General features: G+C 43.9%; 1 protein-coding gene across 2 annotated transcripts; it reads left to right on the forward strand.

Annotated features, from left to right (window-relative positions):
• Positions 1-5,934: 5,934 nt before the first annotated feature.
• Positions 5,935-16,470, forward strand: slc30a7 (solute carrier family 30 member 7). 2 transcript variants are annotated; one of them, XM_079739095.1, is made up of 11 exons: positions 5,935-6,257; positions 6,743-6,844; positions 9,344-9,457; positions 9,938-10,025; positions 10,872-11,001; positions 11,325-11,507; positions 11,629-11,673; positions 11,778-11,913; positions 13,418-13,508; positions 13,619-13,768; positions 16,059-16,470. In XM_079739095.1, exons 1-11 carry the CDS (start codon positions 6,178-6,180, stop codon positions 16,104-16,106), a joined length of 1,167 nt encoding a protein of 388 aa, XP_079595221.1. In that variant the 5' UTR covers positions 5,935-6,177; the 3' UTR covers positions 16,107-16,470. The 2 variants fall into 2 exon arrangements, with proteins under 2 accessions (XP_079595221.1, XP_079595222.1); XM_079739096.1 differs by lacking the exon at positions 5,935-6,257 and having other exon boundaries at positions 9,349-9,457.
• Positions 16,471-16,702: the final 232 nt, after the last annotated feature.

Consider the following 16,702-nt stretch of genomic DNA (forward strand, 5'->3'; position numbering starts at 1 on the left):
TCAGCAAATTCCACTATGAGGGCTAGATGGAGAAGAGGAGCAGCGGTCGTGAGTGAAAAGAGTGTAGAGAAGTGGACTGAGCACGCAACCCTGAGGGGCCCCGGTGTTCATGGGCAGGGTGGGGGAGACCTGCTTGCCAATCCTGACATGTTGTGTGCGGTGTTTTAGAAAGTCCAAAATCCAGTTGCATAATGTGGTGTTCAGGCCAAGTTTGTGTAGTTTGCTGTGTAGCTTGTTTGGCAGGATAGTGTTGAAGGCTAAAGTAAAGTCAACAAAAAGGAGTGTCCCATTTGTGTTCCTGTGCTCAAGATGTTCTAGTAGAGTGTGTAACACAATGGCAATGGCATCCTCTGTTGACCTGTTCTTCTGGTAAGCAAACTGATTATGATCTAATGATGGCGGTATGGAGGCTTTAATGTGTTTCATGACCAGTTTCTCAAATCATTTTGTGACGATAGGGGTGAGTGCTACAGGCCTGTAGTTGTTGAGACCTGCAACATTTGGTTTCTTGGGAACCGGGTCTATTGTTGCTGCCTTGAGACATTGTGGGACCCAGGATGAGGCCAAAGACAGGTCAAAGATGGTGGTGAGAACTGGAGCTAGTTCAGCCGCACAGTCCATGAGCACCCATCCCTGGACTCCATCTGGGCCTGCCGCCTTCCGGATGTTGAAGTTGCGTAGGCTGAGTCTGACCTCATCAGTGCTCAGGACTAGGGTGGAGCCGTCAGAGGGGAGAGGGGGCGACACCAGGTCCTTGTTGTTCCTGTCAAAACGTGCATTAAAGATGTTTAACTCCTCCACTAGGGGGCGCTGCTGTTGACAGGGGGGATGTTCTTCCCTTGTAGTCCATTATTGCCCTGACGCCCTCCCATACCTGCCGGGGGCATGAGGCGCTGTTGAACTGTGCTTCAATGCGGGTCTTGTATGCTAGCTTGGCAGATCTGATGCCTTTCTTCAGGTCGGATCTCGCCGCGCTGTATGCATTGGTGTCATCGGTTCTGTACGCTGCATTCCTGGCTAGTAGTAATGATTTTACTTTTGGTGTCCTCCCGGGTTTAACGTTTGGGAAGACACGGATCTGCTTCCAGGATGTAACAATATCCACACAGAAAATGATGTAGTCAGGGACTGAGACAAGAGAATTATTCAGAGAGCTATGTGTCAACCCTCCCAGTCCACTGAACATTTCCCAGTCTGTGGAGCTGGAGCAGTCCTGGGGCCTAGGGATGGCGTCCTCGGGCCACATCCTGACAGACCTGACTTCGGGCCTACTGGCTCTGAATTGGGTGTGTGCCAGGGGTGCAGGAGGAGCGAAACATGATCTGAGAGACCTAGGTGGGGGTACGCCTGGGTTCTGTATGCATGGGCTATGTTGGTATAAACCTGATCAAGTGTGTTGCTCCCTCTGGTGGCACATTTCACATTACGGTCGAAAGAGTGAAGTACAGACTTTAAGTAGGCATGAATAAAATCCCCCGCCGCAATAAAGATACTGTCGGGATGTGCCACCAGGCTTTTGAATGAATATATGATTGTTATCTATCGGCTGTCTGTGTATGGGGTCCCATAGAGGCTAGGTGCTTCCTACATAACAGGTGTACTTCTGGTAGAAGCTAAATGCTAACAATAATGCTTAAAACCGATCACTATAATCACACAATAATAAGTCTGTCACTCAAAGATATTAACTCTGTAGCTCAATGATAATAACTGTAGCTCAAAGATAATAAGTCTGTAGTTCAACGATAATAAGTCTGTAACTCAGCTATAATAAGTCTGTAACTTAACAATAAAAAGTCTGTAACTCAACTATAATAAGTCTGTAACTCAACTATTATAAGTCTGTAGCTCAACTATAATAAGTCTGTAACTTTCATAACGCAGCATCTTCTTAATAATGCAATAATGAGAGTGACAGATGTAATCATTGTTTATATGTAGGGGACGCTGTCGACCACAAGAGGTTCTCAATCACCCATGTAATCATTGTTTATATGTAGGGGACGCTGTCGACCACAAGAGGTTCTCAATCACCCAATAAACCACGTGTTCAGAATTAAGAATTAAAGGGTAAAAACTAAAGACTTCCGCTGAGATACAGCAGTGTGTGTGTATGTGTGTTCACATTGTGTAATTACCGGTATGTGTGTGTGTAGAAGGGTAGGAAGGGTTTATAAACGGACTGCAGTATACCCGAACCCAGACCACTGGACCCGAACCCAGACCACTCACTGGAACATTTCAAATTATGCTGCCGTTCATTTCAATATTGTTTTGCCTTTCTTTAGGTAAAGTTATCATTATCCTCTCTTATGTAGTATACTGATTGACTATATATGATATACGTTATATAATAATACATCCACTCTTATGTAGTGATTGACTGTATATGGTATACGATATAATACATCCTGTCTCATTTTGTTCTGATTTACTGTATATGATATGCCTATACGTTATATTCATATTAATATTAATACTAGAAAATGCATTGCCTGCAGAAAATGCGGTGAGGGCTTTAGTTCAAAGTGAGGTTGAAAATATTTTTGAGTAAAGCCACACCGTTTAAATGGCCTAAATCAAGTGAAGGGGTTTGAAGAGTCGTGCGTGTGTATGTGCGGTAGTAACTTGGACAGGTATGTTGACGTTATTCCTTCACTAGTTCATCGATATAAGCTCACAAGATGATGAGGCTTATACCGTCGGACTCCTTTGAGTCTCAGCTTTCATATTGCCCAATCAACCAAAAACCCGGCCAAAACGTTTTATATAGATTTAAATGATCATTTTTCATGTCAAGAGTTTGACCGTTTAATGTGCAATTGGCTGTAGAGAAAACACAATGAGAAAGACTACATGTCTCGAGTGTGCCGTTACGCTCCCTGCGACTGGCGTGGACAAGACCGACAATCTCCCCATCGGTATAACTGAAACTCTCCACATACCCCGACTTATAATGGTTTTCACCTCTTTCGATGGTTTTATCCTCCCCTTGGAAAAAACCTAACATTGTCAAACTGCTTCGCGAAAATGTTTAGTTTTCTATGCATGAAAAAATATCATTTAAATCCACAAACAACATATGTGTAATCCAGGGCATATAAAGACTGGGACCAGAAAATAATTACTTTCTCTCCATTGAAGCCCATTCATATATTTTTTTATTTCTCATAGGTCCCATGGGCTCTACCGGAAGAGGCGTGACTTCGCCACTCTATAGGTTTGACCAGGAGTTATAGCGCCCTCTGTGGTCACAGCCCGTACAGGTTTGACCAGGAGTTATAGCGCCTTCTGTGGTCACAGCTGTATAGGTTTGACCAGGAGTTATAGCGCCCTCTGTGGTCACAGCCCGTACAGGTTTGACCAGGAGTTATATTGCCCCCTGTGGTCACAGCTGTATAGGTTTGACCAGGAGTTATAGCGCCCTCTGTGGTCACAGCCCGTACAGGTTTGACCAGGAGTTATATTGCCCCCTGTGGTCACAGCTGTATAGGTTTGAGTGATAGCGCCCCCTGTGATCACAGCCGTATAGGTTTGAGTGATAGCGCCCCCTGTGGTCACACGGTACCAAACTTTTTGGAGACCTCCTTACTTCCGGTCTAGATGTGCGCATTTAATTTGTCAACTCTAGGGTGTTCAGGTTGGGAGTAGTTGATTTTAGGGTTTTTCCACATTCAATTTTCATATTAAATATTAAAGGTTGTATCAGCGATGTTGGGTGACGTCAATTATTTCGGTATTTGAAGAGAGATCCCGAACAAACAGAGCCAGCTCGCCCCCCCCTTACGTGTTTCGTGCATCCAGAAAAAAACGATCATGAACGCAGCGCAAAACCCCACACCCCTTGTCGGTTACTGGTTGGAATACTATTTATTTTGGTTTTGAGCGGCCGGTAGTACGTTTTGTTTTTGTGTACGATCTCGGAGCGTAGACGGCCTACAGAGACGCTTTTTTTTGACGGCCTGCTTATGGGGCGGGCAGCTAGCGGATCGTGAGGAAAGATCAGATGATCATTTATGTTTCAGCCTAGAATCGCTGATACAACCTTTAATAGTAGTAGCGCAATTAGATAATGTCGCAAAATAGGGGGAAGAATAATAAGACACAAATTTACAATAATGTGGCTTGCTTTGCAGCCACACTAATAATAATAATATCTAATATCTAATAATAGTAGTAATAATATTCAGAATGAGTGTCCGCTCTAGAAGGTAACGGCTGTGGCCTGCGGGAAGGCGGGGCTGGACGTCCAGGCCCGCCTTCCCGCAGGCCGCAGCCGAAACTCCAACCCTGCCCACAATACTATTTTGGGGTTTATGGCGCGTTCACATCGCTGGAAATTATGGGGAAAACATTTTCGCGACGTCGGAAAGTTCTCGTGAAGGACACCTCATGACGCTCTTATGATTCTACTTCCGTTCGGCAACTGGGGCCAAATTTTGATAACAGAGTTGCCCAGTTGGTGACGTATGGTTTACTAGTGACGCGCATGAACACTGGTAAACCAGCTCTTGATGAGGGCGAGTGTTGCCTTCCATACAGTGGCAATACAATGTGCTTCTCATAAATGAAAGCAAAAGGATAGTAGGTGATAGGCTACAAGGAAATAAAGGCGTTCAAACTTGAAACTGATACTACTAAGTTCTGTTTAGTTCTGACTTTTTGTTATCGGATAAAAAAAACCTGCTATGAAGAACTTTAAGATTCCTAATGCAGTGCACATGAACGGTCGCTGTCGGGAACACGCGTGAGCGTCATCACTGGCGAACCATCTCGTTATCACCAGGGGCCTCTACGAATCTCAAATCTCTAGAAGTCAATAGATAAGTTCCATTTTATAGTCTTGAGCAGGCCCTCCAACTGAAAATATAGGATATGAATTAGAAGGGATTTAGGATGGACGGAGACTAGATGGACTAGAACGCAGGAAATCGCATCTTAGAAATTCAACATTTTCTTGGGGAGGACCCCCGGGCCCCCTCAGGACTAAGCCCCGGATGTACACAAAGTCTGGCTCCGCCCCTGTCCATTATTATCAATTGTATTTTCTTCTCTTCTTCAGCCTTCCCGCGTCTCTCATTCGTCTTCGCATGGAGTCAGTACTCTTCGTAGCTGGCATGTTGCTTTAAATATTGCCGCCGTAATGGATTATGGGATACCACTTTCTCCTTTCCTTTCGTAAAGGTTGCTCAGTCAAGAGTAACATATGCTTAAGGAGAGTTAAATGAAGCATCGAGGCTCCTTTCCTTATCATTTTTAGAATTCGAACCACCTTTCCTCCAAGCACTTCCGGGTGATCTCCATAGGGAAGGAAATTTCCTATGGAGAAAAGAGAATGGAAATTATATTATCAATTGTATTCTCTTTTAATAATATAATTGATAATAATGTATACCAATTCCAGAACCATAATTATTTGAATATAAATTAATTCATTTATTGCTGGTTAGTAAACACAAAAAATACACCATAAGAAAAGAAAATGCCAACTTCACATTTAAGAAAGACATACTGGGGGCAGTTAATTTCAACATCAACATAAGGTTAGCCTCTTTTTTTTTCACATGTGAATTGGAATTCAAGTGGCCTAAATATTCCCGTTGTCCAAGTCCGATCTAAATTATTCACACTGTTGGCGATAACCTGATTGAAATCAATTCGACAAGAATGCATGGATCAGAGAGAGCTTGTTTTAGTAAATCTTCGGAAAATTGTAGTTTCCCACTAAAGACGCTAGAGGTCGGCAATACCCGCCGTCGCGCAATGACGTCGGTTAGGAAGTCGAATTCATTTTAAACAGTTCTGTCTTTTCCTATGTTCGAAAGGAAGCACCTTTTCATCAGTCCTTGACCCATGGCGTTTTCCACAAAGGTTAAGGAAACGAGGCATAAAGGTTAAGAGATTTGACCATTCGTAGAGGCCCCCGGACCGTGAACGTGCCTTTAAACAAGAAGTGAGACCGGACGTGACGTCTGCTCCCCTGGACCGGGTTTGTGGGGTTTTATTTTGAAAGGAAGTTCTCCTCGCGGAAGTTCCGGTGTATCTCGCGCTGAAGGAGTTAAAGCGCTGACGTGTTCTAGGTTTTAAACTAATAGTAATTATTAGTTTAATGTTAACGTTGTCTAGTTTAGTTAGGGTTAGTTAGGTCTAGTTCGTGTTAGTTAGTTTAGTGGGGACATGTTGCCTTTATCCGCTAAAGACGACGAGTACAAACCCGCCAAACTCAACCTGCTGGCCAAGACCTCAGGATGGTTCAGGTAATACTCTATACTACTCTATATAATATTATATTATTATACACATATTAACATTATCTTATTATTATACACTTTATATTACTACATACTATATAATGTTACCTTATTAAACCACCTCAGACACTGAGCCTTAAGTCAAACTCAACCTGCTGGCCAAGACCTCAGGAAGGTTCAGGTAATACTTTTCTATTATCATACATATTATATAACATTATATCATATTATATATATATATATATATATATATATATATATATATATATATATATATATATATATATATATATATATATATATATAAGATAACCCTTTTACCTTATTAAACCACCTCACACTCTGAGCCTTATGCCAAACTCAACCTGCTGGCCAAGACCAAAGGTTAAGTAGCATTATACTTTTATTATATTAACATTATGTATCTATAACATTAGATTACCCTTACCTCATTAAACCACCTTTAGTGAGTCTCATATCTTCTCTTGTAGAGCGATCCTCTCAGACCAAACCTCCAGGAACCTCTTCTTCTTCCTCCTCCTCAACCTCTCCTTCGCATTCGTGGAGTTATCTTACGGGATCTGGAGCAACAGGTATATCTATATATATATAGATCTATAGCCTACGGGATCTGGAGCAACAGGTATATCTATATCTATAGACCTATATCCTACGGGATCTGGAGCAACAGGTATATCTATATAGATCTATAGCCTACGGGATCTGGAGCAACAGGTATATCTATAGACCTATATCCTATGGGATCTGGAGCAACAGGTATATCTATATATATATAGATCTATAGCCTACGGGATCTGGAGCAACAGGTATATCTATATCTATAGAACTATATCCTACGGGATCTGGAGCAACAGGTATATATCTATATAGATCTATATCCTACGGGATCTGGAACAACAGGTATATCTATATCTATAGATCTATATCCTACGGGATCTGGAGCAACAGGTATATCTATATATATATATATTATTATATATATATCTCAATAGATCTATACCTATAGAGAGACACGCTAGAGGGACGTAAAGGTTAACTCAGAGCAGCTCCAGGATGTGCAATTTCCATCTAACCTTCAAACCTCACTATATATACAGGCTGCTAAATATCAAACCTCACTAGATATACAGGCTGCTAAATATCAAACCTCACTAGATATACAGGCTGCTAAATATCAAACATCACTAGATATACAGGCTGGTAAATATCAAACCTCACTAGATATACAGGTTGCTAAATATCAAACCTCACTAGATATACAGGCTGCTAAATATCAAACCTCACTAGATATACAGGCTGCTAAATATCAAACCTCACTAGATATACAGGCTGCTAAATATCAAACCTCACTAGATATACAGGCTGCTAAATATCAAACCTCACTAGATATACAGGCTGCTAAATATCAAACCTCACTAGATATACAGGCTGCTAAATATCAAACCTCACAAGATATACAGGCTGCTAAATATCAAACCTCACTAGATATACAGGCTGCTAAATATCAAACCTCACTAGATATACAGGCTGCTAAATATCAAACCTCACTAGATATACAGGCTACTAAATATCAAACCTCACTAGATATACAGGCTACTAAATATCAAACCTCACAAGATATACAGGCTGCTAAATATCAAACCTCACTAGATATACAGGCTGCTAAATATCAAACCTCACAAGATATACAGGCTGCTAAATATCAAACCTCACTAGATATACAGGCTGCTAAATATCAAACCTCACTAGATATACAGGCTGCTAAATATCAAACCTCACTAGATATACAGGCTGCTAAATATCAAACCTCACTAGATATACAGGCTGCTAAATATCAAACCTCACTAGATATACAGGCTGCTAAATATCAAACCTCACAAGATATACAGGCTGCTAAATATCAAACCTCACTAGATATACAGGCTGCTAAATATCAAACCTCAAGATATACAGGCTGCTAAATATCAAACCTCACTAGGTATACAGGCTGCTAAATATCAAACCTCACTAGATATACAGGCTGCTAAATATCGAACCTCACTAGATATACAGGTTGCTAAATATCAAACCTCACTAGATATACAGGCTGCTAAATATCAAACCTCACTAGATATACAGACTGCTAAATATCAAACCTCACTAGATATACAGGCTGCTAAATATCAAACCTCACTAAATATACAGGCTTCTAAATATCAAACCTCACTAGATATACAGGCTGCTAAATATCAAACCTCACAAGATATACAGGCTGCTAAATATCAAACCTCACTAGATATACAGGCTGCTAAATATCAAACCTCACTAGATATACAGGCTGCTAAATATCAAACCTCACTAGATATACAGGCTGCTAAATATCAAACCACACTAGATATACAGGCTGCTAAATATCAAACCTCACTAGATATACAGGCTGCTAAATATCAAACCTCACTAGATATACAGGCTGCTAAATATCAAACCTCACAAGATATACAGGCTGCTAAATATCAAACCTCACTAGATATACAGGCTGCTAAATATCAAACCTCACAAGATATACAGGCTGCTAAATATCAAACCTCACTAGGTATACAGGCTGCTAAATATCAAACCTCACTAGATATACAGGCTGCTAAATATCGAACCTCACTAGATACACAGGTTGCTAAATATCAAACCTCACTAGATATACAGGCTGCTAAATATCAAACCTCACTAGATATACAAGCTGCTAAATATCAAACCTCACTAGATATACAGGCTGCTAAATGTCAAACCTCACTAAATATACAGGCTTCTAAATATCAAACCTCACTAGATATACAGGCTGCTAAATATCAAACCTCACTAGATATACAGGCTGCTAAATACATACAACGATAGAACCCTTTATTACTAGATGCATAGGTTGCTAACCAGGCTACTTAACGCCTAGATATATAGGCTACGAAATAGGCTACTATATATATATCTATGTATATTAGTATTTTATTACGTTCTAAGTAGTATTTTGTGTCATTAGTTAAGGGTTAATGGCAGTATTTAATGTGCTATTTGTTAGGTTAATTGTAGTATTTTGTCGTTAGTCTAGGGCTGATCTCGGACTCGTTCCATATGTTCTTTGACTGTACCGCCCTGCTTGCCGGGCTGGCTGCTTCCGTCATCTCCCGGTGGAGGTGTAATGACTCCTTCTCCTATGGGTAATTATTATCATTATCATCATCTCATCATTATCATCCTGTCTCATTTGAAATGGATTCTAGTCTACTGGAAGTCACATACTCAACCTTTAATCACCCTCCTGGTGTTTTAGAGGGTTCACGGTGTTATTACTCTCATGCTCCACCTTTGAGGTACCATGTATTATTACTCATATACTCCACCTTTAAGGTGCAATGTATTATTACTCTCATTCTCCACCTTTAAGGTACCATGTATTATTACTCTCATTCTCCACCTTTAAGGCACCATGTATTATTACTCTCATTCAACACCTTTAAGGCTCCATGTATTATTACTCTGATGCGCCACCTTTAAGGCACCATGTATTATTACTTTCATATTATATTTATGTGTATTCGTCTTTAGTTAAACTGAGTGTCTCTCTCTCCAGCTCACATTAACCTCCAACATATCTGAACATTGTTAAGATTAATTTAATATTAACTTATTATTTTCAGATATGTCAGAGCAGAGGTGCTCGCAGGCTTCGTCAATGGCCTCTTCCTCATCTTCACAGCCTTCTTCATCTTCTCTGAGGGAGTGGAGGTGAGACCAGCGTTAATATCACCGTAGCTTTAGGGACCTAAGACCAGCGTTAATATCACCGTAGCTTTAGGGAGCTGAGACCAGCGTTAATATCACTGTAGCTTTAGGGAGCTGAGACCAGCGTTAATATCACCGTAGCTTTAGGGAGCTGAGACCAGCGTTAATGTCACCATAGCTTTAGGGAGCTGAGACCAGCGTTAATATCACCGTAGCTTTAGGGAGCTGAGACCAGCGTTAATATCACCGTAGCTTTAGGGAGCTGAGACCAGCGTTAATATCAACATAGCCTTCAGTTTAAAGTTACGGTCCAACCTTCGCCCTCTAGTGGTGGGGTTTTGAATTGTTATATTGTTTTCTTTTGGGTAGTTAGCCTAGCGCCTGCCTCCATGGTAGTTAGCGTAGCGCCTGCTTACTGTCTGCTTCCATGGTAGTTAGCCTAGCGCCTGCTTACTGTCTGCTTCTATGGTAGTTAGCCTAGCGCCTGCTTACTGTCTGCTTCCATGGTAGTTAGCCTAGCGCCTGCTTACTGTCTGCTTGTATGGTAGTTAGCCTAGCGCCTGCTTACTGTCTGCTTCTATGGTAGTTAGCCTAGCGCCTGCTTACTGTCTGCTTCTATGGTAGTTAGCCTAGCGCCTGCTTACTGTCTGCTTCTATGGTAGTTAGCCTAGTGCCTGCTTACTGTCTGCTTCTATGGTAGTTAGCCTAGCGCCTGCTTACTGTCTGCTTCTATGGTAGTTAGCCTAGCACCTGCTTACTGTCTGCTTCTATGGTAGTTAGCCTAGCGCCTGCTTATTGTCTGCTTCTATGGTAGTTAGCCTAGCCTAGCTAACTTTCCTTTTCTCCCAGAGGGCACTGGAGCCACCGGACGTCCACCACGACCGCCTACTTCCTGTTTCTGTGGCCGGCCTGCTGGTCAATCTGGTGGGAATCTTCGTCTTCCAACATGGAGGTCACGGCCACTCCCACGGAGATGACGGTTAGGATACTAGTTACTAGTACTACACTCCCCTGGTTAGGTTACTGGTTACTAGTACTACACTCCCATGTTTAGGAAACAAGTTACTAGTACTACACTCCCCTGGTTAGGTTACTGGTTACTAGTAGTACACTCCCCTGGTTAGGTTACTGGTTACTAGTACTACACTCCCATGTTTAGGAAACGAGTTACTAGTACTACACTCCCCTGGTTAGGTTACTGGTTACTAGTGCTACACTCCCCTGGTTAGGTTACTAGTTAGGATACTAGTTACTAGTACTACAACACTGGTAAAACGCGTACTGACAGCTCTCTGTCTCCAGGGGGACACGGGCACAGCCACTCTCTGTTTAATGGAAATGCAAACCACAAGGACAGCCACACGGACAGCCACGGAGGACACGGACACAGCCACGGAGGACACGGACACAGCCACGGAGGACACGGCCACGGAGGACACGGCCACGGAGGACACGGCCACCAGGACCAGGCCCTCTACAGTCAGGGTGAGGCTGGTTAGCTCTAGGCCGCAGGAACATCTGATAATCCAGTGCTGTGCAATCTGTGTAATTCATGGTTAGTTCTTGTACTCTTGCTTGTTAACTCTTAACAATGTTTTTGTTCTAGATAAATTCCTACCAGGAAAAGGTTCCAGTAAACAGATCCTACAAGGTAAACAATACAATGCAGTGTTTGCGTCGCGTCTCTCTGACTGGCCTGTTATTGCCTGATGTTGTTGGTATACATCTGACTTGTGGCCTGTGATTGGTTGACAGGAGTGTTCCTGCATATCGTGGCGGACACGCTGGGCAGTGTTGGAGTCATCATCTCCGCTCTGCTGATGCAGAAGTACGATCTGATGATCGCTGATCCCATCTGCTCCATGCTCATCTCCCTCCTCATAGGAGTCAGGTCCGTCTACTGTAGTCTGTTGCTAAGGGAGTCTCCTCTACTGTAGTCTGTTGCTAAGGGAGTCTCCTCTCTACTGTAGTCTGTTGCTAAGGGAGTCTCCTCTCTACTGTAGTCTGTTGCTAAGAGAGTCTCCTCTACTGTAGTATGTTGCTAAGGGAGTCTCCTCTCTACTGTAGTCTGTTGCTAAGGGAGTCTCCTCTCTACTGTAGTCTGTTGCTAAGGGAGTCTCCTCTCTACTGTAGTCTGTTGCTAAGGGAGTCTCCTCTCTACTGTAGTCTGTTGCTAAGGGAGTCTCCTCTCTACTGTAGTCTGTTGCTAAGGGAGTCTCCTCTCTACTGTAGTCTGTTGCTAAGGGAGTCTCCTCTCTACTGGAGTCTGTTGCTAAGGGAATCTCTCTACTGTAGTGTGTTGCTAGGGGAGTCTCCTCTCTATTGTAGTCTGTTGCTAAGGGAGTCTCCTCTCTACTGTAGTCTGTTGCTAAGGGAGTCTCCTCTCTACTGTAGTCTGTTGCTAAGCGAGTCTCCTCTCTACTGTAGTCTGTTGCTAAGGGAGTCTCCTCTCTACTGGAGTCTGTTGCTAGGGGAGTCTCCTCTCTACTGTAGTCTGTTGCTAAGGGAGTCTCCTCTACTGTAGTCTGTTGCTAAGGGAGTCTCCTCTCTACTGTAGTCTGTTGCTAAGGGAGTCTCCTCTCTACTGGAGTCTGTTGCTAAGGGAGTCTCCTCTCTACTGTAGTGTGTTGCTAAGGGAGTCTCCTCTACTGTAGTCTGTTGCTAAGGGAGTCTCCTCTACTGTAGTCTGTTGCTAAGGGAGTCTCCTCTCTACTGTAGTCTGTTGCTAAGGGAGTCTCCTCTACTGTAGTCTGTTGCTAAGGGAGTCTCCTCTACTGTAGTCTGTTGCTAAGGGAGTCTCCTCTCTACTGTAGTCTGTTGCTAAGGGAGTCTCCTCTACTGTAGTCTTTTGCTAAGGGAGTCTCCTCTCTACTGTAGTCTGTTGCTAAGGGAGTCTCCTCTACTGTAGTCTGTTGCTAAGGGAGTCTCCTCTCTACTGTAGTCTGTTGCTAAGGGAGTCTCCTCTCTACTGGAGTCTGTTGCTAAGGGAGTCTCCTCTCTACTGTAGTGTGTTGCTAAGGGAGTCTCCTCTACTGTAGTCTGTTGCTAAGGGAGTCTCCTCTACTGTAGTCTGTTGCTAAGGGAGTCTCCTCTCTACTGTAGTCTGTTGCTAAGGGAGTCTCCTCTACTGTAGTCTGTTGCTAAGGGAGTCTCCTCTCTACTGTAGTCTGTTGCTAAGGGAGTCTCCTCTACTGTAGTCTGTTGCTAAGGGAGTCTCCTCTCTACTGTAGTCTGTTGCTAAGGGAGTCTCCTCTACTGTAGTCTGTTGCTAAGGGAGTCTCCTCTCTACTGTAGTCTGTTGCTAAGGGAGTCTCCTCTCTACTGTAGTCTGTTGCTAAGGGAGTCTCCTCTCTACTGTAGTGTGTTGCTAAGGGATTCTTTTGTCTCTACTATAGCGTGGTGCCGTTGCTAAGGGAATCGATTGGGATCCTGATGCAGAGGACTCCGCCCCCTCTTGACCACGCCCTCCCAGAGTGCTATCAGAGGGTGAGTCACCCGCACAAGTCTTTATAAACAACATGTTTATTTTACAAACATCATCATCTAGCATGAGATGTTAGTGGTCCTCCAGATTCCAAGTGTGTGTGTGTGTGCAGGTGCAGCAGCTCCAGGGTGTGTACAACATCCAGGAGCCCCACTTCTGGACCTTGTGTACTGACGTGTACGTCGGCACGCTGAAGCTGCTCGTGGCGCCAGACGCCGACGCCCGCTGGATCCAGACCCAGACGCACAACATCTTCACACAGGTAGCTGGTCTCTGTAGCAACGCACAACATCTTCACACAGGTAGCCGGTCTCTGTAGCAACGCACAACATCTTCACACAGGTAGCCGGTCTCCATAGCAACGCACAACATCTTCTCACAGCTAGCCGGTCTCCATAGCAACGCACAACAACTTCACACCAGAGTTTCTGTTGTCCGGTAATTACCGGTCATTGACCGGAAAAAAATGAGGACCGAAAATTCTAAATGTCTCCGGTCAGAATGACCAATGGAAATAATTCTCTCTGCACAATTTGAATTGTGTTTAAATATGATACAGTGGTCATTTGTTTAGCCAATTCATGTAAAACAATGAGGGGTTTGATTGACCGATATTACCCACCACTATCCTCGAGCCGGGTCGGGCCGGTGTGGGTACCGGATTGACTCGGCTGCCAGATCGACTCAGGGTTCTCGATGCGCAGTAATGACGCACTTCCTGTAGACGCTGTCTTTTAAAGGGGACATATCATACCACCAGGTGTAAGTGTGATTAGCCATTACAAGCCGTTTTCAAAATGTGCAGCATTGTGACATCACAGGTGGGCGTGTCCATCTAGATGTGTGACGGATAGATGGACACGCCAACCTGTGATGTCACAATGCTGCACATTTTCAAACCTGCTTGTTATGGCTAATCACACCTGGTGGTATGATATGTCCCCTTTAAATTCATTCATTCCCATGTTATTCCCAAGTATTGACGATCTCCTTTTGTTTTTTAATCTATGAATAATAATCTAATGTACAAACATTGATCAGATAATATTTGTGGCTTTAGATTGATGGCTCACGTGAGCTAATAAACGTTAGGGGAGGGGGGCTTTCATCAATATAGGATTAGTTTTGTAGGTGATAATTACTTTAACATATGTGAAAACAAAAATATATGTGTAACCGAGCGTTTTATTGTTGCCTATACTTGGGTAATATATGAAAGAAGACTCGGTTAACTCCATTCACTGAACGGGGCGATCCACTTTATTTCCAGCGCTCCCAACAATCAAAACAGCGACGCACACGCAGACACTTCCGGGGTTTTGTCCGTTGGCTTGTGTCGATACGTCATCTGTAAGCGCAGGACCCCGAGTCGATCTGGCAGCCGAGTCAATCTGGTACCCACTCCGGGCCTTTGATCGAGTTTTTTAAAAAATAATAATTGCTTTATTGGCCTAATCTGAGGAGAAATATATGCCATGAACAGAAATATTATAGGCCTTTATAACACGGGTCTTCTCAATGCCGTGGAACGCTCCGTTCACTTGCATGGGTTGTAAGTAGTCCGGTAACTTGTCAACCCCGGCGTCTTCGGTTGCTAAGCGACGTCAACGTCTTTGGCGGACTATTTCACTGCTGATCAACACTACGAATGCTGCTAACGATTAAATTGTAAAAAGACACACCATGTGAATTTATTTTTTTTTGTTTTGGCAAGTAGCCGTGTAATAAGTGGGATAATGTATAGAACGTCGCCGGTCATTATTGAAAATAAGCCCCTTCAGGGTGTCCTGTTCGGGTTATTTTCCCGATAATGACCGGCGTTCTATTCATTATTCCTTACATATATATTTAGCAGAGTAGGCCTAAGTAACAAATGTGTTCAAAGTTACACATGTATTAAAAAAAATGTCGGGTTGAAATCGGGCTCGGGCTCATAATTACAGTGAATGTGTCGGGCCGGGCCGGGCTCAGACAGAACGTGCACGGGCTGGGGCCGGGCTTGATTTTCTGGGCCCGATCTAAGCTCTAATAAAGACTGCTCAGCGAAGCCGCCTTGGGGAGGAAGAGTCACGAGGCTTATGCGCATTGCAAGCAGCAGAGACTCTCGATACATTTGACTCTAAGTCAGCAGCGGCACGCTTCACAGCTGCCAAATATCGAAAGAAAAAAAAACGTTAAAATGAAATCTTCCAGGTCACATGACCGGCAACAATTTCTTTTAGCGGAAACACTGCTTCACACATTGAGGTACAGTGAAGACTAGTGATGCTAACCTGACTAGTGGTCTTCAGGACTAGTGAGCCTAACCTGGCTATTGACCCTAACCTGGCTAATGACCCTAACCTGACTAGTGACCCTAACCTGACTAGTGACCCTAACCTGACTAGTGACACTAGCCTGGCTAGTGAGCCTAACCTGGCTAGTGGCCCTAACCCGGCTAGTGGCCCTTACCTGACTAGTGACCCTAACCTGACTAGTGACCCTTACCTGGCTAGTGGCCCTAACCTGACTAGTGACCCTGACTAGTGACCCTAACCTGCTGTGGTCTCCAGGTCGGCGTTCGGCAGCTCTACGTCCAGATCGACATTGCTGCCATGTAGACGCTCGGTGTCAATCCAAACTTTCAAGGACCAATGACGACGCAGTGTTACTGCAGGGCTCCGCCCCCAGCCCACGGACCAATGACGACGCAGTGTTACTGCAGGGCTCCTCCCCCAGCCCACGGACCAATGACGACGCAGTGTTACTGCAGGACAGACTATGAAGGACAGCTCAGTTGCGTGGCCCTCGGGAGGAGGGGGGACTTTGCCCTCAGGGGGGAGGAGCTCTGCCCTCAAGGGGGAGGAGCTCTGTCCGTCCATCCTTAGTGCCTTCCTGTCTCCTTGCTGAGGCTCTCGGTAACATGTGGACTCCATTGTTTTATTTGCCAAATCATGTGAATAGTGAATGTTTTTCAATAATAAATAGTTTTACTGCATTTGTCTGAATGTTTTTATTCAAGTTAAACTTTGACGGGATTAAAGATAGCTCTTATTGGTCGTTCCATCATGAGGTCTTGTTGATGGACTGTCTGGAGGTGGAGCTGTCCTCCACCTCCTGACACCTGGAGGTGGAGGACAGCTTCAGGGGTCAGGAGGTGGACAGCTCCACCTCCGGGTGTCAGGAGGTGGAGCTGTCCTCCACCTCCTGACACCCG

This window comes from Pollachius pollachius, assembly GCF_949987615.1.
Source record: "Pollachius pollachius genome assembly, chromosome: 7".
In the NCBI taxonomy this organism is placed as follows: Eukaryota; Metazoa; Chordata; class Actinopteri; order Gadiformes; family Gadidae; genus Pollachius; species Pollachius pollachius.

Bases quoted from the DNA above. Each gene is read 5' to 3' on its own strand.
- slc30a7 (XM_079739095.1), top strand. From the start codon at position 6,178: ATGTTGCCTTTATCCGCTAAAGACGACGAGTACAAACCCGCCAAACTC. The intron at 6,258-6,742 runs GTAATACTCTAT...CTTCTCTTGTAG, and splicing joins AAGACCTCAGGATGGTTCAG to AGCGATCCTCTCAGACCAAA. The intron at 6,845-9,343 runs GTATATCTATAT...TTTTGTCGTTAG, and splicing joins TACGGGATCTGGAGCAACAG to TCTAGGGCTGATCTCGGACT.